The sequence below is a fragment of the Rhamphochromis sp. 'chilingali' genome (assembly GCF_963969265.1).
Source record: "Rhamphochromis sp. 'chilingali' genome assembly, chromosome: 11".
NCBI lineage: Eukaryota > Metazoa > Chordata > Actinopteri > Cichliformes > Cichlidae > Rhamphochromis > Rhamphochromis sp. 'chilingali'.
The window spans coordinates 355,256-380,152 of NC_137938.1; the positions used below are offsets into that span (position 1 = coordinate 355,256).

General features: G+C 38.5%; 1 protein-coding gene across 10 annotated transcripts; it reads right to left on the reverse strand.

Annotated features, from left to right (window-relative positions):
- Positions 1 to 459: 459 nt before the first annotated feature.
- Positions 460 to 17,248, reverse strand: LOC308405400 (ATP-dependent DNA helicase PIF1). 10 transcript variants are annotated; one of them, XM_080896026.1, is made up of 12 exons: positions 16,808 to 17,248; positions 14,830 to 16,026; positions 14,562 to 14,633; positions 14,124 to 14,192; positions 13,668 to 13,748; positions 11,287 to 11,390; positions 3,301 to 3,432; positions 3,033 to 3,101; positions 2,595 to 2,663; positions 2,158 to 2,377; positions 1,949 to 2,039; positions 460 to 1,574 (listed from the first exon to the last, which is right to left on the reverse strand). In XM_080896026.1, the coding sequence occupies exons 2-8, from the start codon at positions 14,959 to 14,961 to the stop codon at positions 3,098 to 3,100; spliced, it is 594 nt and encodes a 197-aa protein (XP_080752152.1). In that variant the 5' UTR covers positions 14,962 to 16,026; positions 16,808 to 17,248; the 3' UTR covers positions 460 to 1,574; positions 1,949 to 2,039; positions 2,158 to 2,377; positions 2,595 to 2,663; positions 3,033 to 3,097. The 10 variants fall into 10 exon arrangements, with proteins under 10 accessions (XP_080752152.1, XP_080752151.1, XP_080752150.1 ...); XM_080896025.1 differs by having other exon boundaries at positions 3,033 to 3,104; XM_080896024.1 differs by lacking the exon at positions 3,033 to 3,101 and having other exon boundaries at positions 1,949 to 2,024.
- Between the last annotated feature and the right edge of the window lie 7,649 nt (positions 17,249 to 24,897).

Consider the following 24,897-nt stretch of genomic DNA (forward strand, 5'->3'; position numbering starts at 1 on the left):
GCCAAGTGCATAGCAACCATAACAACGCATGTATTTTGTGAAAAATCACAATTTTGCAACTGAAAACTTTAAGAGGCATAAAAGTAAAACGGTAAAAGATTTGAAAAAGCTGATTTATACCTGAATAGCCCAATAATTTGAGAACATTTTAAAGTTTGAATGCTTGTTCTACGTGAAAATATGAGGAAGTAGTTAAGTTTCGAAAACAAGCAAATTTTAGCAGAATTGCAGAAGTTTCCCATTCATTTCAATGGGACAAATTAAGCTTAATATTTTAAAAAGTATAATAGTGAAAAATACCAAAAGACATAGCACACATTAGCAGAAATAGCAGAATAGTTTAAAATTTGAACGGTGAAAATCGACTGAAAATTGTGGAAGTAGTTAAGTGCCAAAAAGTGTACGGAAGTCCCAAGAGGAACTCAATAGTGTGGATGCTTAAAGCATCCACACAATAACTAGAAAGCGAAAATTTCTGAAGAAATTTTAAGTGTGCCTATGCTACTGCCAATGAGTGTAGTTTGCTTTTAATGTGGTGCAATAAGTGCAGGTTGCCATTTATAACAATAGGGGGGAGCAATATGCAACATGAGCATAGTTTGCTATTTATACCACAAGAGGGAGGGAAATTGAATACAGCTGATTTTCAAGTTAAAGAAAAGTAAGCTGTATTGTGATCTCTGCTATATGCAGTGCAGCATACAGAGATGAGAGAAAGATGCTCCAGTTACACCATTACAAAAGAAGTTAATCGATATAAAATAAATTATGTTTAAGTCTGAGGTGTTCAAGAGAAGTTACAATTTAGATTTTACAGTTTTGAGTCGTTTAAAGTGAACAGTTTAACAGATTGTAAACCAAAGTAAGTTTTCTTGGTAGAAAAAAAAAAGCCCATTAAGCGGTATTCAATTTGTATTTCAAAGGTATTTTAATGTGAAAAGGGAAAATTATGCAAATTATGAAATTTCCCCTTGTGGGGACTAATAAAGGTATCTTATTGTATTCAAACTATATTTTGTACAAATACCATTTACAATAATGTATTCCATTTAAACATGATATTTAGATTGTGGTAAACAGCAAAGCAATATAAAATAAGGAAAAAGGAAACCATTCAAGTAACTTTATATTATGAACCGAAGAGTAAGGAAAAGTATAAATGAAAAGCATACAAGCATTAATGTATATAGATAAACCCAACAATCATATGACCCCCTATGAGCAAGCACTTTGGCGACAGTGGGAAGGAAAAACTCCCTTTTGACAGGAAGAAACCTCCGGCAGAACCAGGCTCAGGGAGGGGCAGCCATCTGCCGCGACCGGTTGGGGTGAGATGCAAACAAATCAAAAACTGTCCACAGAGCTACAGGGGGCACACTGGGATCGCAACAGCAGCCATAGAGGGAGACAGATTAGGATGTTCTTTCCAGTACTGAAGTAGGTCGCTTTTCTTATGTGTGCGTTTTTCTCTGAGAGGTAGGTCTCCACTTTAGTTTCTTCTCATGAGGCATTCACGGATACTTCTGGATAAGGGTCATTTGGAAGCAAGAGGTTGGCTGACTTTGCAAAAACAGCTAGAAAACAGATAAAAGCAAAACACAATTTAAAACAAAACAAGAGACATCACAAAGCGCAGGTTTCAGTTAGCGAACTGGCAAGTCATGATGATCTAATAAATATTTGCAAAAATAAATGTAACTTTAGAACTAAATTACCCAAAACTAAATTAAAAAGGAAGTAAAAGAGAGAAATTTGTTTAATACTGGTGTCTTTTGATTAAGTAAGTTGCCATGTGAGGTAAAACCACACGTGGCTGTAATTTGGTGGCCTGTATATAGTTCCAATCAAAGCGTATAGTTGGCTTAAATGGGTTTAATACTGGTGTCTTTTGATCACTTGACTGTATATAAACCTGTTGAACAAAAGGTGCATTTTAATTTCACTATACCTGCCCATCCTTGTAGCTGGTTTCTAGAAGAGTGGCACAGTTTCAACATCAGTGTAGAGCTTCTCCACTGCCTTCACTGGACAGAACACATCTGAGGAGTTATGAATGAATGGATGACTTAATGAATGGATGAGATTATAGTTTGTTTCAAACACTATCAATACCAAATGTTACAATATAAAGAAAGAAACAAAAAAAATACAAATGACCTGTTATGGCAGGGATCCCATCAGGTGCAGTTGCAGTCTTTCTGTTCACGTTTCTGGTCAGCTCTTCAATGGATGACAGCACATCAGCAGTCTTATCTATGAGCTCCCACTGGTGAGCTGTCAGTGTTGCTGGTAGAGCGTGCTCAGTCGCAAAGACATGAAGATCACGTTTTTGTTGCAGTAGGCTTCGCACCACGTAGAGGCTGGTGTTCTGTTGTGTCTGCGTATAAGAGAACATGATTGACTTTATTTTTCAACAAATTCGGTTCAGAGTGTATAGGAATTAATAAAATAGAAGTACATTAAAGAACAAAGGGGATACAACAAAATTCTTGCTTTCATAATGCTAACATGTAACCATATGTCTTTAACATTTAATGGTAATGTAACTGTCCACTATAAATCCTTAATGGAGGAAGACGTTTTTTTAAATTTACCTTGCTGCCTGGAGGACATAAGGAGGTGGGTCTATTCTCCGTTACCAAGGACAACCTGGCTGGTGCTGTCTGCCAACCCAGGAAAAACAGTATATAATGTTAAGACATTAAGTGACCTGACACATTAATTTCACTCTAAAATGCAATGCATGGCATGAACTGGTATGCCAGTTGGGTAACAGATCGTTTTTCTAGTGGACGTGTGTCTGAAATCTGATGAGAGGTTATGTACAGTTAGTCAAAATTATAAAACCTACTAACAGATTTGAAACAGAATGGAATATTTGATACTAAACAGTAGTGGTTACTAAACTTACAGAGCAATAAAAAAGAAAATCCCTGCTGTTTGCATAATGCTGAGATGTAACCATGAATATGTCTATAACATGTAATTGTCTGTTGTAAATTCTTAATAGAGGAATATTTTTTGATATTTACCTTGATACGTGGGGAACATAAGGAGGTGGGTCTATCCTGTGTTTCCAAGGATAACCTTGCTGGTGCTATCTGCTAAAAGGGTATAGAAGACATTAAGTGACCTGACACATTCATTTCATTTAAATGCTCTGCATACCATGCACTGTTATGCCAGTTGTGTGACATTATAACAAACAATCCTAAACTGTATGGGTAGGTGTTCTTAACTGTCTCAAACGTGTTTCGAAAACTGTTCAACTGTCTGTGATCACTACTATATCTTCTTTACCTGGTCAGATGGAAAACTACTGACTGCCTCATCTTGGTTGTGGCCAGTGAGCATTGGGACAGCAGGATCGACCAGGTCAAGTGGTTTCCAGCGCTTCTTTTGTGCCTGGGATCTTTTATTTTTTCTCGGCATCTGGTAGAATGTCAGCAGAAAAACAGAATATTAATTGTTGGCATTTCAAGCATGTGATCAGACCCAGCTTTCATTTTAAGTCAAGCATAATAACCAGGTAGCTGCATTGGTAGCCAAAAGACTTTACAATGCAGTAAATCGACAAACAGTAAATGAATCAAAAATTCTGATGTATACCAGCAATTTTTTATTTTAACCCTCTGATACACAAGATAACTACAAGAACCAAAAAATAATAATAAATCTCTCTTTTCTTTAAATAGACATATTGATAGTGTCACTGCCCGGTCTTAAGGCTTTGTTAAGTAAAGTTCCATAACAGTTTGTATATTGTAATTGGGAAAGTGATTACCTTGAAAGTTGGGAGGCAGATTTGTTGACCACGACAACTACTCCATTTTGGTGTACAGTAATTGGGAAAGTAATTACCTTGCAAAGCTGGGAGGCAGTGTTGTTGCTGGGGCGCTGGTAGAATGCCAGCAGCAAGCAAACCCAGATGTTCACAGCTCCTACTTAACACCTTAAACTTTCCAAACAAATCTTACAAGAACATTTGGCAAAGTGATTGGCTTGCACACCTAGGAGACAGTCTTGTTGCCCACAACAGTTTTGTTATAGAGTAATTGGAAAATTGGGTACCTTGCAAGGCTTACAGGCAGTCTCGTAGCTGGGAGGCGGTCTTGTTGCTGGGGCTCTGGCAAAATGCCAGCAGCAAGCAGACCCAGATGGTCACAGCTCCTACTTAACACCTTAAACTTTGCAAACAAATCTCACAAGAACAATAGAAGTACATTAAAGAATGTTACAAGAGGACTCACCTGTACTTCTTGTTGTAGATGCTGATATCCATATTTAGGTCCATCTGTATGACTTTTAGGCGAGAGTAGGCCAATAGGGAGTGACACTTGGCAAGTCCATATCCCTCATACCCTTGCAGTCATTTTGTGTTAGTGAATAACACAATAAATGGGGTTATGATAACTGTGATATGTATTCAGAACACCTGATTGGAGGCAGGCGTATGGCTGTGATATGTAAATGTGATCAATCAATGTGTGTTTTTCGGTAGTTGCAGCAGTAATCAGTTGTGCATATCCTCTTGACTGCAACAGTTCTTGGATGGGGTTTTTTCCTCTGCTCATAAGGTCCTCATTGAAGTCTCCACAAACAATAATTGGTTGGTGATTCATCATTTCCAACGAGTCCAAAAGACATTGCATTTGTGGTAAAAACCTCACATGGCTGTAATTTGGTGGCCTGTATACAGTTGCTATCAAAGCTGTGACTGGCGATTCAACCTTGACAACAACAAATTCAAGGTCAGTCACATTTTGCAGGTATTTTCGGGACTCTGCTGTAAGAATTGTGTTGTAGTAAATTGCAACTCCACCGCCATTTACCTTTGCCATGTCTGTATGATTTGTGTAAGAGACGTGTCTGTTGCGTGTGGCCATGTTGTATTGTTCCAGCTGGAAGCGGGGAGAAACCGATGATCCAGACAAGTGTGTTTCTGTTATACATAAAACATCAGCAAGGCTGAGTTCATGGTGGCATCTCATGTCCTCCATGTGAGTTGGGAGACCTTGTGCATTATGATGGATAATTGTCAACGTGGGGACTGTGGGATCTACTGATTTTAAGAATTGCAACAGTGGTCTTGCATTCTCAAATGATGCATGTCTCATATTTTTGAGTGCATCTGTGATGGCAGGATCAGCATAGATTTTCTTTTCATCAAAGTCTGTGATGTACAGTCCTTTAAGTGAGGTTGTGCGGCTGAGTGCAACATAGGCCATTCCAGGTTCAAAAACACGCTTCAAGCATACTACTGCTGATTCCATTGTCATGCCTTGTACTTTGTGAGCTGTACATGCAAAGGCCAACTTCATTGGAAATTGCCTGCGAACCACTCCTTTTTTACTTGTGCATTCTTCACATTTCTCAATATACACAAGATTGTCTGAGGATCCTTGTATTTTTCTGCGAAATTTTTGCCCAGAATTTTCATTGTCCAGCGTGAGTCCAATGAGATTCACAGTTTTTGGTCCATCCTGTGTGGCTGTCACAATGTTCGTGATTGTTCCAAATGTCCCATTAACAAGCCCATCTTCAACATCCAAATTTCTGATAATCATAACACGCACTCCAGGTGCAGCTTGTATGTTATCAGGTAAATCTCCTTTGGTGCCTTTCATCATTTCTGCCAGGAGGACCATGTCACCCGTTCGTGGGTCTTTTCTGTAGTCTTCTGCCTGAATATTTATGATATCAGAATGAAGAGCAGTTACAGTTGCTGAATTGTGTTTGTCGACCTCTTTGTTTGTAGCATAAATGTGTAATACATTAGATGGACAGTCTTTTATGTCATGGATAGCCTGTGTGAGCAAGGCTTTGTCATCGGCTTCAAGAGAATCTGTTTTTTGCTTCACTCTTATCCTGTTCAGAACTTCAGCAAAAGAATGATCATCTTTCTGTCGCATGATTTCTGTCAGGTTGACCATGTGGAAATAGTCTTTCCAGAGATCAAGGACATTGTCCTCATACACACAGAGTGGTTTGGCTTTTCCAAGGGGTGGCAGCTGGTAAAAGTCTCCTACTGCAAGGATAGACATCCCACCAAAAGGTTTCTTGTTTCCTTTGATCTGCTGAAGTCTCCAGTGGATGTAGGCAAAAAGGTCTTTAGAAACCATAGATATCTCATCAATGACCAGAATCTCTGCATTTGAAAGTGAAGCTCTCACTTCATCCAGTGCATTCCCCAGTCCCTGATAAGGCGGTTTTAAAGATCTTGGCAGCTTTAGCAGAGAGTGCAGTGTTTTCCCAGATATGTTAAAAGCTGCAGTGCCAGTAAATGCAGTCAGCAGTACTGCAGGGTAGGACATGTCTGCTTGGTCTCGGAATCTGGGGAGTTGGTGCAAAATCTTTGTTGCCTCCTCATATATGCACTTGATAACATGTGATTTTCCACAGCCAGCTCCTCCAGAGACAAAATAAAAGAACTGCTCAGGACAGTGACCCCACACAAGTTTGAAACACCACTCACGCACTGCGTAGAATATGGATGCTTGGGTTTCATTCAGACTTTGGTACATTTTTCTGACAAAGTCTGGGCTCAGCTTTGGTGCTATGATTGCTGGCATGGTTCCACTGCTGCTACCACTGACTTGGTAGTCAGGAACAATGTCCATTTCATTTTCGCCAGTGTCATGTCTGGATTGTCGTTGGGCCACACACTCTAAACGATCTACTTCAACCTCAGGTGCAAAGGTGTTCCATGCATTGATAAGTGGGCCTTGTTGTTCAATCTGTTCCAGTGCCCTTTCCATTGTTTTGCCATGGCCTTCATATCGCTTTTTGTTAAAGGTAACAATTGGCCGTACTGCATAACCATGTTTTCGTCCACTTTTGTAGAACTGCTCGGATGTGGGGTATTCTGTGTTTTTAAGGTCATCATTTGATTGATGTGGATAATAAAGTTTTAGCAGTCTGCTATAAAACTTTTCTGGTTGTTTCTTTTCTGAGAACCGAGGATATCTGATTATTGCAGGTTTCCCTTTTGTTCTTTTTTGAATATAACCCATGTTATTCAAAAGACGGATGGCATTTTTGGACTCTGTTTGACGGCCGTAGAGAATCCTGTACTCTGAAGCAAATTCACCCAAACACATTCTTTCAAAGTCAGGTGTTCTGGGTCTGTTTGCATATTTTTCTGGCAATCCGGACATCCACACATTTTCATCATCTGGTGCCATGCTCTGCAACCTGCTCATCGGGAGACTCATTTTCAGGGCATCATCATCAGTCTGTATGAAGACCACACTGCGTGAACACTTTTTTAGTGGCAGGCTGCATGTCCTTGCCACGGATTCTTGGGCACTGACTTCTCTGTGTTTAGCATATGCCTGCATTATCTGTTTCATTTCATCTCTTTCATTGACACTGGACTTTTTTACTTCCTGGATGACTCCATTAAGAAATTGTGTCATCTCAAATTCGGGTTTAGAGACATAAGACATCATGTACATCAGGCAGCTGTAGTCATCAATGACATATTGGATGTCCATGTTGGCATTCCAGGCCCTCAGCAGATCTGCATTGTATGCATTCACCCAGCAGTCATTAGGTTCACGCTTTAAGAGGATGACATGACTATTGGTTAAATTGAAGACACAATCCAAGTATTGTTCATAAGTTAATTTGCATTTGTGAAGCAGCTCAGACAAGTCTTCAAACGAGGAATTTGGGTTGCAGAGCAAATCTCTCAATGGCTGGAGTTTTTCTTTGGCCTCTTTCATTTTTTTTGCGAGAGCCATTCGTCTGTTCTTTTGCTTTTCATTTGTGCCTTTCTCCTTACTTGTGCTATGCTGCTTATCATTGTGATCATCATCATCATCTGGGCTTGGGAAAGTGATCATTGTTTGATCTACGGGTAGTTTGGGGAAGCCAAACCTACATGACACATTACCTTTTTTACAGGATCTGGAGTGATTTCTGCTGTGGACTTGAACCTCAGACACAATTTTGTGAAGTTCAGGATCGGCATTTTGGTCAGGCATCTTACATGTTATGTACTTGTCAATAAATTTGTACACGTGGTCTTCAAGGTCGCTTCCAAATTCAGGTGCATCTTTGACCCAAACCAGTAAATGGATATGAGGGCTACCTCTGGCCTGAAACTCCACTCGATAAAAGTAATCTTCTACTTCACCGATGGGCTGTGCTGGGGACAGGATCAGTGTTGTCATTAGTGCATCGACTCTTTTTTCAAACAATCGCATCACAGTCACAGGGTTGCTTCGGAGAATTTCACACTTTGTGTTCCAGTCAAGTTGTGAAAAATCCACCTGTTCACCTTGTTGAGTTTTTATGACCTCAACAACCTCAGGCCATCTCATTTCAGCAGCTGAAAATGTCAGGAAAAAAGTTGGCTTTCCTAACTGTCTGACCATAGCATGTAGGTCTTTCAGTGCCTTCTCCCAATAGGCTGGAGTACCTCTCAGAGGTTTCATGAAGCGTGTTGCGTCTTTGTTATTTATCAGTTTCTCCACTTCGTCTTTATTTTGAAGCATTCTGTTAGAAATTTTACGCCCATCCTTGGTGATTGCCTTTCCTTTGCGCAATTGGATGGACATGCTGTTTGTAGCCATGTGTGTTTCTGTTACAAACTGTGCAAAGAATAGGTAGCTTTGGTCAGTTGCAAACCGTGTGTCTGCAGAGAACAGCCGTGTATTAAAATACATGCTTGGGTAAAGTTTCACTTGTCTGGCTTCATCTAATGTGTTCTGTCCAGTTGGGAACTGGACAGGAAAGGCCATGGCTTCAAGTTTAGGAACAGAGAAGAAGCCAACAGGTCTATTTCCTTGCGCGGGTGCAATGCTAAATATTCCTTCACCATATGATAAAATGTCCTGTGCTATATCTGGTGGTTGCATACAGGTGTCTAGAACAAGACCAGGTCGAAGTTCTTCCTTTTCTTTCTCCATATCTTGTAAGGGCTGTTCATTTGACTGTTCAGGCTCCATTAGTTGGTTTACATCATGACATGGCTCAAGCAGTCCAGCTGTTGTATCCTCAGTGGTTCTTCTTTCTGGTACAATTTGCTGGTCGAAGTTTCTGGGCAGTGCATCTTGAATATCTGCATCAGCAGTGTCATGTTCCGTCTCGATTATCTGATTACTTGTGGGATCAGCAAAAGTAGCTTCATCATCAATAGATACATCTTTGTATTCTGAATGCATCTCTTTTAGCTTTGATAATCCTGCTAACACGTTCTTCATGTTTACAGTGTAGAAGTGTTGGTAACCTTTGAATCTGATGTGTCTCTTCAGCTGTACCTGCAGGAGCTGGGCTTCACTGTTAGGTCTGGGAAGACAGTTTACTGTGGTTTCCACATCCGATGGTACACAAACAACAGCCCCATGTACGGCTCTTTGCTGTCCTTTTGGTAATGCAATGATTTTTGCAAACGGGAGAATTTTAGCAGTCAGTTGTCGTTCTAGTACATTTAATCGACTCAGTTCAATTGGAATGGTTGCTAGTGCTAAATTGTTTGCTACTGCGACGGATGGCATCTTGCCTCTTTGTAGGTGGTTGTCACAGTTGTAGCAAATCCACTCTTCCATTCTTTGTTTTGGGAAAGTACAATTAGCTGAGCATTCCCTGTCACAAACATGGACAAATTTTCCTGTCAAGCAAGTGGCAACAATGTTACTATTAGTAACATACTTTGATCTTTTGCAATGTTTAACTTGATTAGGAAACAGAGTTCTGTGGCACACTGTACAGACATGGGTGGGTCCTAACTGAATGGCTTCACGGAAAGCTAATGTGGCTGCTTGCATCACACTGTTCACTACAAGCTGGGGCTGTGCTTCAGACTGTGGACCCTGCTGGAACTGTGTTACTAGTCGTCTGTATTTCTTCTTTATTCTCTGTGCACACAACTTTTTATAAATGGCAAAAGATGCAGTGGTAGCCATTTTGTGTCTCTGGTACTGGGCACAGCGCTGTATATGGTGCAGTCTGAATTGTGAGTCATTGTGATACCTGGCATAAATTGATTTTTTCTGTTTGTGCCTGTAGTTTGGATCAGATGCATATTTTGTTCTTATGTATTGCTTCTGTCTGGTTTTAAAGCTGGTATCCGTGTTGTACTTCTGAACCACATATTTTTTCTGTCTGATTTGAAAGTCGGGATCCGTAGTATATCTTCTGATAATGTAGTCTCTCATTTTTTGTTGAAAATGACGATCACTTTGGTATCTCTTCACCTGGCAGGCTTTTACTTTTTCTTGAATATGAGGATTTGCGTAATATTTTTTGGCTGATAACAGTCTTTGTTTACGGTAATGATAGTTTTCAGCATATTGAGTTTTCATAGCCTGTAATTTTTTCATTCGAAATTCACGACAGGAGGCATATCGTTCTCTTTCGTGTCTTCTTTTGTTTGTCTTCTTTGCCACTTCTTCAGTTGAAGATTTGTCTTTAGCTTTTACATACTCCCTCTGAGCTTGACGAATAGCTTTCTTACGTTGTCGTTTATTTAATTTGCTCACATTTCTTGCTGTTCGGGGGGTTTTAGCCATTTTGTCATCTGGTGAGTTTAAAGTATTGTCTAACATCGTCATGTGGGTTTTGGCTGATTCTGGTTCAGGCATTTGCGCAGTGGGATTCGTGATTTGTGGTTCATCATTTTGTGTTGATGATGTAGCTGTAGCTCCTGGTGTTGCCTGAGTTGACTGTCCAGGGGGTTCCGTGTGAGTGCTGACTGTTTTGAAAGAAACAGGCACAAACTCATATCGTGCATGCTTGCCTTGATTTTGAAAAAGGTTATGCAGGTGGGTGATCAGGTCATTCACATGAGTGAAAGTGAGCATGACTGCTGTTCCATTTGGCTGACGTAAACCCGCTGCACTTCTTGAATGTGAATCAAATAATCCATACCTCCCAGATTTGTCACGGAAAACCGCAATGCACTCAGGTGAGACCATGAGCAAAGCAAAGTTCACATCTGTTGACAGACATTCAAGGCGAATAGCAAGAGGCAACCACCACTCTGTTCTTTGAGGACTGTTCTCTGCTGCTTCCAGAAATCCATAACTTACGTCATCCATTTTCACACTGTAGACATTTGTGTCAGTATGAAGTTCTTTGGGCAGGTCCTCCATGGTCAGATGATCCTGTGTATAACGCTTCTCCTGCAGAAGATTTGTTTTAATCCAACAGTAGAGTGCATCTCCCTGTTCAAGGACCTTATCAAGCATGGCTATGTTGAACTGGTATTCCTCATTAAGGTAGGCCAGGAATGTGAGGGCATTACATGTGCACTGATGATTTCGAGAGAATTCTGTGTACCTCTCATCACTCTGACAATGAGTTGCACTGACACTCCAAAACGGCTGAACTGTGTTGCTCTGTAGCTCCTCCGTCAGTAGGTCTTCATTTGTGTCATGGAAAGGCTGATCAAGAAATGCAAAGGTGACACATATTATTGTTAAACATTTTATGATATGTGTTTCAAGGTTGAGCAATAAAATACATTTAAGTGTTGCTGCAATAATGTAGAAAAATGTGTTTTTATTTTTTTAAGTGTCAACGACTGAACATAGTGTAAAGCGCTTTGGGAGCCTTGGAGACTAAGTAAAGCGCTATACAAATACAGGCCATTTACCATTTTTAATTATGTTAAAATAATTAAGCAATGTGCAGGCAAATTAATCCAAATTATATCACTCGTCAATCATAGTATAGCATAATCTGAAGATAAACAGCATGAGATATGCCAGAAAGAGAAAGGCAGAAAGACAGTGAGAGTGAGTGAGAGTGAGTGAGAGAGAGCAGAGGTGGAAAGTAAAAATGACAAATATTTCAGATATCTGTAATTTGCTTGAGTGCTGTTTTTTTTAACGAAGGTCATATCTGTACCTTCTGCTCCTCATATTTTCAAAGCAGTTAATTTCTTTCAGTATAACACATTATTTTAGGTTGCTGCGGGCCTTCAAACATCAACTAAATTGCAGCCTAAATATAAATATATGAAAGGAAATCCTGTTTACGTATTATTCGTAAGAGGATCTCAGATGCTCTTAAATTAGATGTAATTCGTTCACTGATTTCAGATTAAACCAGATGGTTCTGTACATGTGCCATAAAAACACGTTTCATAGTTGTGTTACATTTTGTAAAGAAATGACACAAAATTCAGTTAGAGGTTAAATGTGATTGAAACAGAATACAGTGACATCCATCTTGATAAAAGATGAGTGTCACAAAGCCATGTTTGTATTTATTTGCATTGCTTTTCACTGTGGATGTCAATTTATGAGAAGCTTTAAGTATTAAATGGTATAAACTTTTTTCTGAACACACACACACACACACACACACACACATACATATATATATATACACATATATATATACACACACGTGTGTGTGTGTGTGTGTGTGTGTGTGTGTGTGAGAGAGAGAGAGATATAGCTAAATAGACAGAAATAGCTGTTGAGATGTCTACATTTTAGGAATCCGAAGAAAGACATTTACAAATTTAGTAAATTTGTACATGTTTTTAAAAAGTACATATTTAGTCTAACATTTTAGTATATTTAGTACGAGTTAGCAAGCATACTTAAGGTGAAAGACTAAATATCAACTGGGCTGCCACGATTTGTCGACTAGTCACGATTACGTCGACTAACAAAATCGTCGACGACTGATTTAATAGTCGACGCGTCGTTTGAAGCTGGAATAAATAGCAGGATTTAAGAGTGTAATAACGGACTGAAACAGAAGATGGCAGCATTGCATGTACAAGGATGTCAGCTGCCGTTAAACCCCGAAGAAGAAGAAGAAGAAGGAGAAGGAGGAGGAGGAGCTGTGTCCCAGAATTCATAGCGCGGCCCAGCGCAGTTTCCAACAATGGCGGCAGCTAGTTAGTTTTAATATTACTCTTATTATTCTTTCTGGGTCACAAAATAAACGTTTAACATATTTTCAGGCGCGAATGTAGCTGTGTAAACCTCAAATATCTGCTCAGTTTATCAGGACACCACATATTTTCAAAAGCGCTCCGACGTTTTCGGAGATGTCTGTTACCCACTAGCTCGATAGCGAGCCGGGGGCTAGGCTCACTAGCGCAGTGAGAACACCGGACTCCCGGCAAATCGTTTTCAAACCGACCGCCGTCTTTCGCTACTCAGGTTAAATATATATGAGTCACTTAGATAACTTAAAATGTTATTGTTTGGCTTTTTTTTAGTATTTTATTTGTTCCTGAGTAAATCGGTTTGGCTGAGATTAAAGTTATAGTTTTTACACAGCTGAATAAACGTCAAGCAGACAGCTGATTATCAGAAGTGTGAGATGCTGGCGAATTTACTCCGGTGTCCTGTTATATTTTAGATAGCAAGGAGTTTATTAAACTTCACCGAAACAATCTGCAAATTTCATTAAAATTTAATAAACTATCATCTTGTCTTTATTTTTAGTTAGCAGAGACCTGAAACACTTAAAGCTGTAAGCTAATGATAGTTATATAAGAGCAGATGCTGCTGGTGCAATAAGCTGTAGTTTTACGTCCAATGGATGATGATCTGATTAGTCGACTAATCGCAAAAATAATCGGTGACTAGTCGACTATCAAAATAATCGTTTGTGGCAGCCCTAATATCAACCCCGGTGATTATACAGCAAAGATTGCATGTATACTAATTTGTTATAGACATTTGTGGACATACCTTTTTAGGTGGAGAATTTGATGCCGTGTGGAAATCATCAGTTGCCCAGACTCGTTTTGCTGGTGGACGAGTGTCTGAAATCTGATAATGGGTTACATACAGTTAATCAAAATTATAAAAACCTACTAACAGAGTTGAAACAGAGTGTAACACTGGATACTTTAAAGAAAACATGAAACAGTAGTGATTACTAAACTTACAATAAAAAATAAAAAAGCAATAAAAAAAAAATCCCAGCTGTTTGCATCATAACTACTAAGAGATTTGAAAGTGAGTGTAACTTTAGAAACTTTAACAAAAATATGGAACAGTAGTGGTTACGTAACTAACAAAGGGGATACAACAAAATTCTTGCTTTCATAATGCTAACATGTAACCATATGTCTTTAACATTTAATGGTAATGTAACTGTCCACTATAAATCCTTAATGGAGGAAGACGTTTTTTTAAATTTACCTTGCTGCCTGGAGGACATAAGGAGGTGGGTCTATTCTCCGTTACCAAGGACAACCTGGCTGGTGCTGTCTGCCAACCCAGGAAAAACAGTATATAATGTTAAGACATTAAGTGACCTGACACATTAATTTCACTCTAAAATGCAATGCATGGCATGAACTGGTATGCCAGTTGGGTAACAGATCGTTTTTCTAGTGGACGTGTGTCTGAAATCTGATGAGAGGTTATGTACAGTTAGTCAAAATTATAAAACCTACTAACAGATTTGAAACAGAATGGAATATTTGATACTAAACAGTAGTGGTTACTAAACTTACAGAGCAATAAAAAAGAAAATCCCTGCTGTTTGCATAATGCTGAGATGTAACCATGAATATGTCTATAACATGTAATTGTCTGTTGTAAATTCTTAATAGAGGAATATTTTTTGATATTTACCTTGATACGTGGGGAACATAAGGAGGTGGGTCTATCCTGTGTTTCCAAGGATAACCTTGCTGGTGCTATCTGCTAAAAGGGTATAGAAGACATTAAGTGACCTGACACATTCATTTCATTTAAATGCTCTGCATACCATGCACTGTTATGCCAGTTGTGTGACATTATAACAAACAATCCTAAACTGTATGGGTAGGTGTTCTTAACTGTCTCAAACGTGTTTCGAAAACTGTTCAACTGTCTGTGATCACTACTATATCTTCTTTACCTGGTCAGATGGAAAACTACTGACTGCCTCATCTTGGTTGTGGCCAGTGAGCATTGGGACAGCAGGATCGACCAGGTCAAGTGGTTTCCAGCGCTTCTTTTGTGCCTGGGATCTTTTATTTTTTCTCGGCATCTGGTAGAATGTCAGCAGAAAAACAGAATATTAATTGTTGGCATTTCAAGCATGTGATCAGACCCAGCTTTCATTTTAAGTCAAGCATAATAACCAGGTAGCTGCATTGGTAGCCAAAAGACTTTACAATGCAGTAAATCGACAAACAGTAAATGAATCAAAAATTCTGATGTATACCAGCAATTTTTTATTTTAACCCTCTGATACACAAGATAACTACAAGAACCAAAAAATAATAATAAATCTCTCTTTTCTTTAAATAGACATATTGATAGTGTCACTGCCCGGTCTTAAGGCTTTGTTAAGTAAAGTTCCATAACAGTTTGTATATTGTAATTGGGAAAGTGATTACCTTGAAAGTTGGGAGGCAGATTTGTTGACCACGACAACTACTCCATTTTGGTGTACAGTAATTGGGAAAGTAATTACCTTGCAAAGCTGGGAGGCAGTGTTGTTGCTGGGGCGCTGGTAGAATGCCAGCAGCAAGCAAACCCAGATGTTCACAGCTCCTACTTAACACCTTAAACTTTCCAAACAAATCTTACAAGAACATTTGGCAAAGTGATTGGCTTGCACACCTAGGAGACAGTCTTGTTGCCCACAACAGTTTTGTTATAGAGTAATTGGAAAATTGGGTACCTTGCAAGGCTTACAGGCAGTCTCGTAGCTGGGAGGCGGTCTTGTTGCTGGGGCTCTGGCAAAGTGCCAGCAGCAAGCAGACCCAGATGGTCACAGCTCCTATTTAACACCTTAAACTTTGCAAACAAATCTCACAAGAACAATTAGCAAACTGATTGGCTTGTAAAGCTGAAATGTAGCCTTGTACTGTATGGTTGAAATGTCCCACTGAGAGACAAAGAGGAACTTTACTCCCTTCCAAACAGTAAAGTTCCTCTTTGTCTCTTTGTTTTAATTACAAACAACGGCTCTGGAATAAAATGGCATCCAGCGCTAAACACACCAATTTTCTAGATATCAGCTGAACACACACATAGAAAATATAAGGGGGGCACTTACCTTGGCTGAAGCAAGAGTTGAGGTGTTAAAGGCTGCTGTAGTTAACGCCTTATAAAAACAGAAAAAGAGGTGTGAAACGCGGCTACAACGAAGCTATTGTTTTGGACGCGGCGACAGTCGCCACTTAAAAGTTTTAATTACAAACGATACCTCTGGAATAAAGTGACATCCAAGTGCTAACCACACCATCATTTTGTAGATATCAGCGTCCAGACACAGAAAATCACTTTCAAAGTCATTTTCAAGCCGGAGAGGCTTACCTATGCTCAATATCCGCTAGCTAGCCACCACCGAGACAAAGGGCGTGAAATGCGATCGCCAAGATACACATACAAAAAAAAAAAATCACTTCGCTTCTTAAAAGTTTTAATTACAAACGATACCTCTGGAATAAAGTGACATCCAAGTGCTAACCACACCATAATTTTGTAGATATCAGCGTCCAGACACAGAAAATCACTTTCAAAGTCATTTTCAAGCCGGAGACGCTTACCTATGCTCAATATCCGCTAGCTAGCCACCACCGAGACAAAGGGCGTGAAATGCGATCGCCAAGATACACATACAAAAAAAAAAAAAATCACTTCGCTTCTTAAAAGTTTTAATTACAAACGATACCTCTGGAATAAAGTGACATCCAAGTGCTAACCACACCATCATTTTGTAGATACCTCATTTGTAGATACCATCATTTTGTAGACCTCGGCTGAATACCCGCTAACTAGCTTTAGCATGTGCCGAACATGACCACGACAAAGAATCACCCAGACACATTAAAAAATCACTTTCAAAGCTAAATTTTAAACCGGAGAGAGAGAGATACACTTACCTTGTCAAACCTTACACTGTTGTTCCGAATACTTCAGAAAATGACGTTCAAATGTCAACTTCAAAACGGAGGAGAGGTGGACAGATGCATACGGGTCCAGCATACGCTACGGTGTCTTCTAAGGTCAATTTCAAACTGGAGGAGGGGCGGACTGACGCGCGCCGTTGATAGTGTCATCATTACGTTAATCCGAATAGGCCGCACCACTCCCGGCATACCACTAGAATAAAGGAATTATCGGCCCATATTAACGAAAAATAAGTCCAGTGTGAAACAGTCGCTTGGCGAGCGATCGGGTGGTTTAGCGAGTGTCAGCCTCTTAAGTTTAAGACAAGCCCGGCTGCTTTTTAAGCGACGCGGCGCTAGCTACCCAGCTAGCGTCAGTACACAGGAACTACTTCCGGTAGTTATACAAAATAAAAGCGTCCCCCATTATAATCCGCTATAATGCTCTTATTGTGAAGGGAAAGCGGGACGCCATACTTCCGCTGTGCGCGCCATTGATATATACCTTGGCTTTACATTAATTGTGAGAAAACAAAACAAACAAATAACTCACCGTTGAGTCGATTGTGAGGTAGTGTAAAGACGAATGAATCGGCTGGGTTATTGCACGCTGTCAACTGGTCTGTAGTGTAGGATTTGTCGATATCTGACAAGTAGGCCAACCACAGGGACACAGCGGCCGCCTCGCATTACTCCCGACATACCACTAGAGTGAGCCAGCACACCACAAATGAAGTTTTCTTGTTCTCCATTCATTTCAATGGGAAAAAACTTGCATTAAAATATTCATATTTAAAAAACTATAGAAGTAATAAACACCAAAAGTCATAGCAACTCATTCCAGCTCCAGCCGCACACAATGATATATCATATGTGAACCTTGTCTCAAAACTGTGGGGCGAGTTAAGGTCCAAAATTTCAGGCGGAAAAAGAATAATAATAATAATAAATCCGAGCAATAGTAATAAGTGTGCCTTCGCATAGGCACACTTAACTAGAAAAATTTGCATTTCCTGCGAAAATGCAGTGTGGATGCTTAAAGCTGAAGCTGTATGCAAAAAGTAGCTGAAAAAGCTGAAAAGTTGCAGAAATTGTAAAAACTTTGCAGAAGCAAAAGAAGTTTGCTAAAATGGAATAACTTAGCAGAACTGCAATATCTTAGAGGAAACATAATACTTGGCAGAAATACAATAGCATAGCAGAATTTAGCAGAAATATTGTAACTTACCAGAAACATGATAACTTCTCAAAAATACAAGAATTTAGGAGAAATAGTATAAGATAACAGAAAGAATATATTTAGCCAAAAATACTTAAACATTACAGAAACACTATGATTTAGAAAAATAGTACAACAGAGCAGAAATATTGTGATTTACCAGAGACACTGTGATGAACTATGAATATTGTAATTTTAAATTGAGACTATGTTTTAGCACAAATATTATAATTTGGCAGAAATACTATAATTTAGCAGAAATACTATATTAAGCACAAATCCTATAAAAAGCAGAAATGGTATGATTAAGCACAAATACTACATTTAGTAGAAATACTTTGTTTTAGCACAAATCCCATAAAAAGCAGAAATACTGTACTATGATTTAGTAGAAAAACTATAATTAATCAGAAATACTAAATTTAGCAGAAATACTATATTAAGCACAAATACTATGAAAAGCAGAAATAGTATGATTAAGCATAAATACTACATTTAGCAGAAATACTATATTAAGCACAAATCCTATAAAAGCAGAAATAGTATATTAAGCACAAATCTTATAAAATAGCAGAAATAGTATGATTTAGCACAATAGTAATAAGTTAAACAGAAAAATTGGAAAAGCAAAATGGACAGCTGAAAAAATGCTGAACATGCTGAGGGTCCCTCAAATATACTTGTTAAATGACAAAAATCTGCAAAAAAATTTATTACAGCCACACAATCACAAATATGTACACATGAGGAAACACACATGCACAGAGAGACCCACACACAAGATCCAATTCAGTCAACCAGTCTAAATATATTGAATTTAAATCTTAGAATGAGATCATCCCATTAAAAGCCTTTCTCTCTCTCTCTCTCTCTCTCTCTCTCTCTGTCACACACACACACACACACACACACACACACACACACACACACACACACACACACACACACACACACACACAGGGAGAGAGAAGTAAGTTTCTAGGTCAGCCTGGGAGCTGGTGAATTTGAATCCACCAATCAGAGAGGCTGTGCACTTTTCCCCACCAAAACAGGTGCATCTGTTTACACACGCAGCAGCACAGAGAGACACAGGATTTTTGCAGTCTATTTCTCATAGTGACGACTCCCCTCAAACAAATGACCGTAATTTCCTAACCGTAGGGGCTAGAACGGTCATTCTTACACCGTTTTGTTCAGAAGAGATGGGGGAATCTTCAAGTGTTGACAATTTAATATTAAAATATGAATTTTTAGAGATATATGACATGGATGACTTGTTGACTTAGAAGCCACGAATTCCCCAATATGCAAATTTGAATGCCTGAGACCACATATGTGATTGGCTGGCTGGGAAGCCGTGCAGGCCCTGATTTGTGGATTTGAATTCCTCAGCCCTCAGATATGATTGGCTGGCTTAGAAGCCACGAAGGCCCCAATATGCAAATTTGAATGCCTCAGGACACTTATTTGATTGGCTGGGAAACTGTGCAGGCCCTGATTTGAAAATTTGAATGTCTCAGTCCTCACAGAGGATTGGCTGCCTGGGGACCTGGCAGAAATATATAGAAATACTATTATTAAGCATAAATACTACATTTAGTAGAAATACTATGTTTTAGCACAAATATTATAAAAAGAAGAAAAACTATAATTTAGCAGAAATACTATATTAAGCACAAATCCTATAAAAAGCAGAAATACTGTACTATGATTTGGTAGAAAAAACTATAATTAATCAGAAATACTATATTTGGCAGAAATACGGTATTTGGCACAAATCTTATAAAATAGCAGAAATAGTATGATTTAGCACAATAGTAATAACTTAAACAGAAAAATTGGAAAAGCAAAAATGGACAGCTGAAAAAATGCTGAACATGCTGAAGGTCCCTCAACTATACTTGTTAAATGAAAAAAATCAGCAAAAAAATCTAAAACAGCCACACAATCACAAATATGTACACATAAGGAAACACACATGCACAGAGAGACACACACACAAGATCCAATTCAGTCAACCAGTCTAAATATATTGAATTTGAATCTTAGAATGAGATCATCCCATTAAAAGCCTTTCTCTCTCTCTCTCTCTCTCTCTCTCTGTCACACACACACACACACACACACACACACACACACACACACACACACACAGGGAGAGAAAAGTGAGTTTCTAGGTCAGCCTGGGAGCTGCTGAATTTGAATCCACCAATCAGAGAGCCTGTGCACTCTTTCCCTCCAAAACAGGTGCATCCTTTTTACACACGCAGCACAGAGAGACACAGGATCATTGCAGTCTATTTCTCATAATGACGACTCCCCTCAAACAAATGACCATAATTTCCTAACCGTAGGAGCTAGAACGGTCATTCTTACACCGTTTTGTTCAGAAGAGATGGGGGAATCTTCAAGTGTTGACAATTTATCATTAAAATATGAATTTTTAGAGATATATGACACGGATGACTTGTTGACTTAGAAGCCACGAATTCCCCAATATGCAAATTTGAATGCCTGGAGCCCACATATATGATTGGCTGGCTGGGAAGCTGTGCAGGCCCTGATTTGTGGATTTGAATTCCTCAGCCCTCAGATATGATTGGCTGGCTTAGAAGCCATGAAGGCCCCAATATGCAAATTTGAATGCCTCAGGACAGATATATGATTGGCTGGGAAACCGTGCAGGCCCTGATTTGAAAATTTGAATGTCTAAGTCCTCACAGAGGATTGGCTGCCTGGGGACCTGGCAGAAATATATAGAAATACTATGATTAAGCATAAATACTACATTTAGTAGAAATACTATGTTTTAGCACAAATACTATAAAAAGCAGAAATACTATAATTTAGCAGAAATACTATATTAAGCACAAATCCTATAAAAAGCAGAAATACTATATTAAGCACAAATTCTATAAAAAGCAGAAATACTATATTAAGCACAAATCCTATAAGAAGCAGAAATAGTATATTAAGCACAAATCCTATTAAAAGCAGAAATAGTATATTAAGCACAAATCTTATAAAATAGCAGACATAGTATGAATTAGCAGAATAGTAATACGTTAAACAGAAAAATTGGAAAAGCAAAATGGACAGCTGAAAAAATGCTGAACATGCTGAGGGTCACTTAAATATACTTGTTAAATGAAAAAAATCAGCAAAAAATATATATATAACAGCCACACAATCAGAAATATGTACACATAAGGAAGCACACATGCACAGAGAGACACACACACAAGATCCAATTCAGTCAACCAGTCTAAATATATTGAATTTGAATCTTAGAATGAGATCATCCCATTAAAAGCCTCTCTCTCTCTCTCTCTCTCTCTCTCTCTCTCTCTCTCCCTGTCACACACAGACACACACACACACACGCACACAGGGAGAGAGAAGTAAGTTTCTAGGTCAGCCTGGGAGCTGCTGAATTTGAATCCACCAATCAGAGAGGCTGTGCACTTTTCCCCACCAAAACGGGTGCTTCTGTTTACACACGCAGCACAGAGAGAGACACTGGATTATTGCAGTCTATTTCTCATAGTGAGGACTCCCCTCAAACAAATGACCATAATTTCCTAACCGTAGGGGCTAGAAGGGTCATTCTTACACCGTTTTGTTCAGAAGAGATGGGGGAATCTTCAAGTGTTGACAATTTATCATTAAAATATGAATTTTTAGAGATATATGACATGGATGACTTGTTGACTTAGAAGCCACGAATTCCCCAATATGCAAATTTGAATGCCTGAGGCCACATATATGATTGGCTGGCTGGGAAGCTGTGCAGGCCCTGATTTGTGGATTTGAATTCCTCAGCCCTCAGATATGATTGGCTGGCTTAGAAGCCATGAAGGCCCCAATATGCAAATTTGAATGCCTCAGGACACTTATATGATTGGCTGGGAAACCGTGCAGGCCCTGATTTGAAAATTTGAATGTCTCAGTCCTCACAGAGGATTGGCTGCCTGGGGACCTGGCAGAAATATATAGAAATAGTATGATTAAGCATAAATACTACATTTAGTAGAAATACTATGTTTTAGCACAAATACTATAAAAAGCAGAAATACTATAATTTAGCAGAAATACTATATTAAGCACAAATCCTATAAAAAGCAGAAATACTATATTAAGCACAAATTCTATAAAAAGCAGAAATACTATATTAAGCACAAATTCTATAAAAAGCAGAAATACTATATTAAGCACAAATCCTATTAAAAGCAGAAATACTATATTAAGCACAAATCTTGTGAAATAGCAGAAACAGTATGATTTAGCACAATAGTAATAAGTTAAACAGAAAAATTGGAAAAGCAAAATGGACAGCTGAAAAAATGCTGAACATGCTGAGGGTCCCTCAAATATACTTGTTAAATGAAAAAATCAGCAAAAAAATGCACAGGGAGAGAGAAGTAAGTTTCTAGGTCAGCCTGGGAGCTGCTGAATTTGAATCCACCAATCAGAGAGCCTGTGTACTTTTTCCCGCCAAAACATGTGCCTCTTTTTACACACGCAGCACAGAGAGGCACAGGATTATTGCAGCCTATTTCTCATAGTGAGGACTCCCCTCAAACAAATGACCATAATTTCCAAACTGTAGGGGCTAGAGCGGTCATTCTTACACCGTTTTGTTCAGAAGAGATGGGGGAATCTTCCAGTGTTTACAATTTATCATTAAAATATGAATTATTAAAGATATTTGACTTCTAATGCACCATAACTGAGTAGAGCGAAGCAAAAACTGCCTTGACTTGCCCTCAAACAACGCTTTGTGACTTGAAATCTATTTGGAGTATCGATATCATTCTTTCACCGTAAGAGACAGCAGGCTTTGGTGAACAATCATGGAAATTTTCAGGTCTCTGTGGAAATCCAACAAAAAGTTATGACGAGAGAAAAAAGTGCTTCATTTCCACAGTTTGAAATCTGAAGAAATCTGAGCGAAGGACGAATTTCCTACCCTCAAACAAGTCCAACTCATTTCAGAACGGTAATAGGTGAGAAAGAAATTCTTGAATTGTGAGCGTCAGGGGTGTCTGAAGATATTCGGGGACAAGCCTCATGTCTTAACTTTGCTTCGTTAAGGAGATATGACGATTCGAATATGCCTCTCATTACAGAAATCCAGCGGTGATTTTGAACAAGCTCTCCATTCACTTTATATGGAGAGTTTTCTGACATTGTGTTGGTCTGAGGAGATTTGCGAAAATTCTATAAATCCCACAACAATGATAGTGACATTTCCTGAAAGCCAGCAAAAATACCTACGTTTTGATGTATAATTTGTGGAAGTTGAGTGAAAATTGAGCAAGTAGCAAACAGTTGTTCGGACATGAAGAGAAGACTGCAAAACCTTCAGTGACACACTGGAAGCCAAGAGCATAGCAACCATAACAACGCATGTATTTTGTGAAAAATCACAATTTTGCAACTCAAAACTTTAAGAGGCATAAAAGTAAAACAGTAGAAGATTTGAAAAAGCTGAATCATACCTGAATAGCCCAATAATTTGTGAACATTTTAAAATTTGAATGGTTGTTCTAGGTGAAAATATGAGGAAGTAGTTAAGTTTCAAAAACAAGCAAAATTTAGCAGAATTGCAGAAGTTTCCCATTCATTTCAATGGGACAAATTAAAGGAAAAAAGCTTAATATTTTAAAAAGTATAATAGTTAAAAATAGCAAAAATCGTAGCAGGAATTAGCAAAAATAGCAGAATAGTTTAAAATTTGAACGGTGAAAATCGGCTGAAAATTGTGGAAGTAGTTTAACGGCGAAAAGTGTACGGAAGCAACTAGAATAATAACTAGAAAAATTTGCATTTCCTGCGAAAATGCAGTGTGGATGCTTAAAGCTGAAGCTGTATGCAAAAAGTAGCTGAAAAAGCTGAAAAGTTGCAGAAATTGTAAAAACTTTGCAGAAGCAAAAGAAGTTTGCTAAAATGGAATAACTTAGCAGAACTGCAATATCTTAGAGGAAACATAATACTTGGCAGAAATACAATAGCATAGCAGAATTTAGCAGAAATATTGTAACTTACCAGAAACATGATAACTTCTCAAAAATACAAGAATTTAGGAGAAATAGTATAAGATAACAGAAAGAATATATTTAGCCAAAAATACTTAAACATTACAGAAACACTATGATTTAGAAAAATAGTACAACAGAGCAGAAATATTGTGATTTACCAGAGACACTGTGATGAACTATGAATATTGTAATTTTAAATTAAGACTATGTTTTAGCACAAATATTATAATTTAGCACAAATACGATAAAAAGCAGAAATACTATAATTTAGCAGAAATACTATATTAAGCACAACCTTATAAAAAGCAGAAATACTGTACTATGATTTGGTAGAAAAAACTATAATTAATCAGAAATACTATATTTGGCAGAAATACGGTATTTGGCACAAATCTTATAAAATAGCAGAAATAGTATGATTTAGCACAATAGTAATAACTTAAACAGAAAAATTGGAAAAGCAAAAATGGACAGCTGAAAAAATGATGAACATGCTGAAGGTCCCTCAACTATACTTGTTAAATGAAAAAAATCAGCAAAAAAATCTATAACAGCCACACAATCACAAATATGTACACATAAGAAAACACACATGCACAGAGAGACACACACACAAGATCCAATTCAGTCAACCAGTCTAAATATATTGAATTTGAATCTTAGAATGAGATCATCCCATTAAAAGCCTTTCTCTCTCTCTCTCTCTCTCTCTGTCACACACACACACACACACACACACACACACACACACACACACACACACACACACACACACACACACACACACAGGGAGAGAAAAGTGAGTTTCTAGGTCAGCCTGGGAG

Bases quoted from the DNA above. Each gene is read 5' to 3' on its own strand.
- LOC308405400 (XM_080896018.1), bottom strand. From the start codon at position 6,758: ATGGAAAGGGCACTGGAACAGATTGAACAACAAGGCCCACTTATCAAT.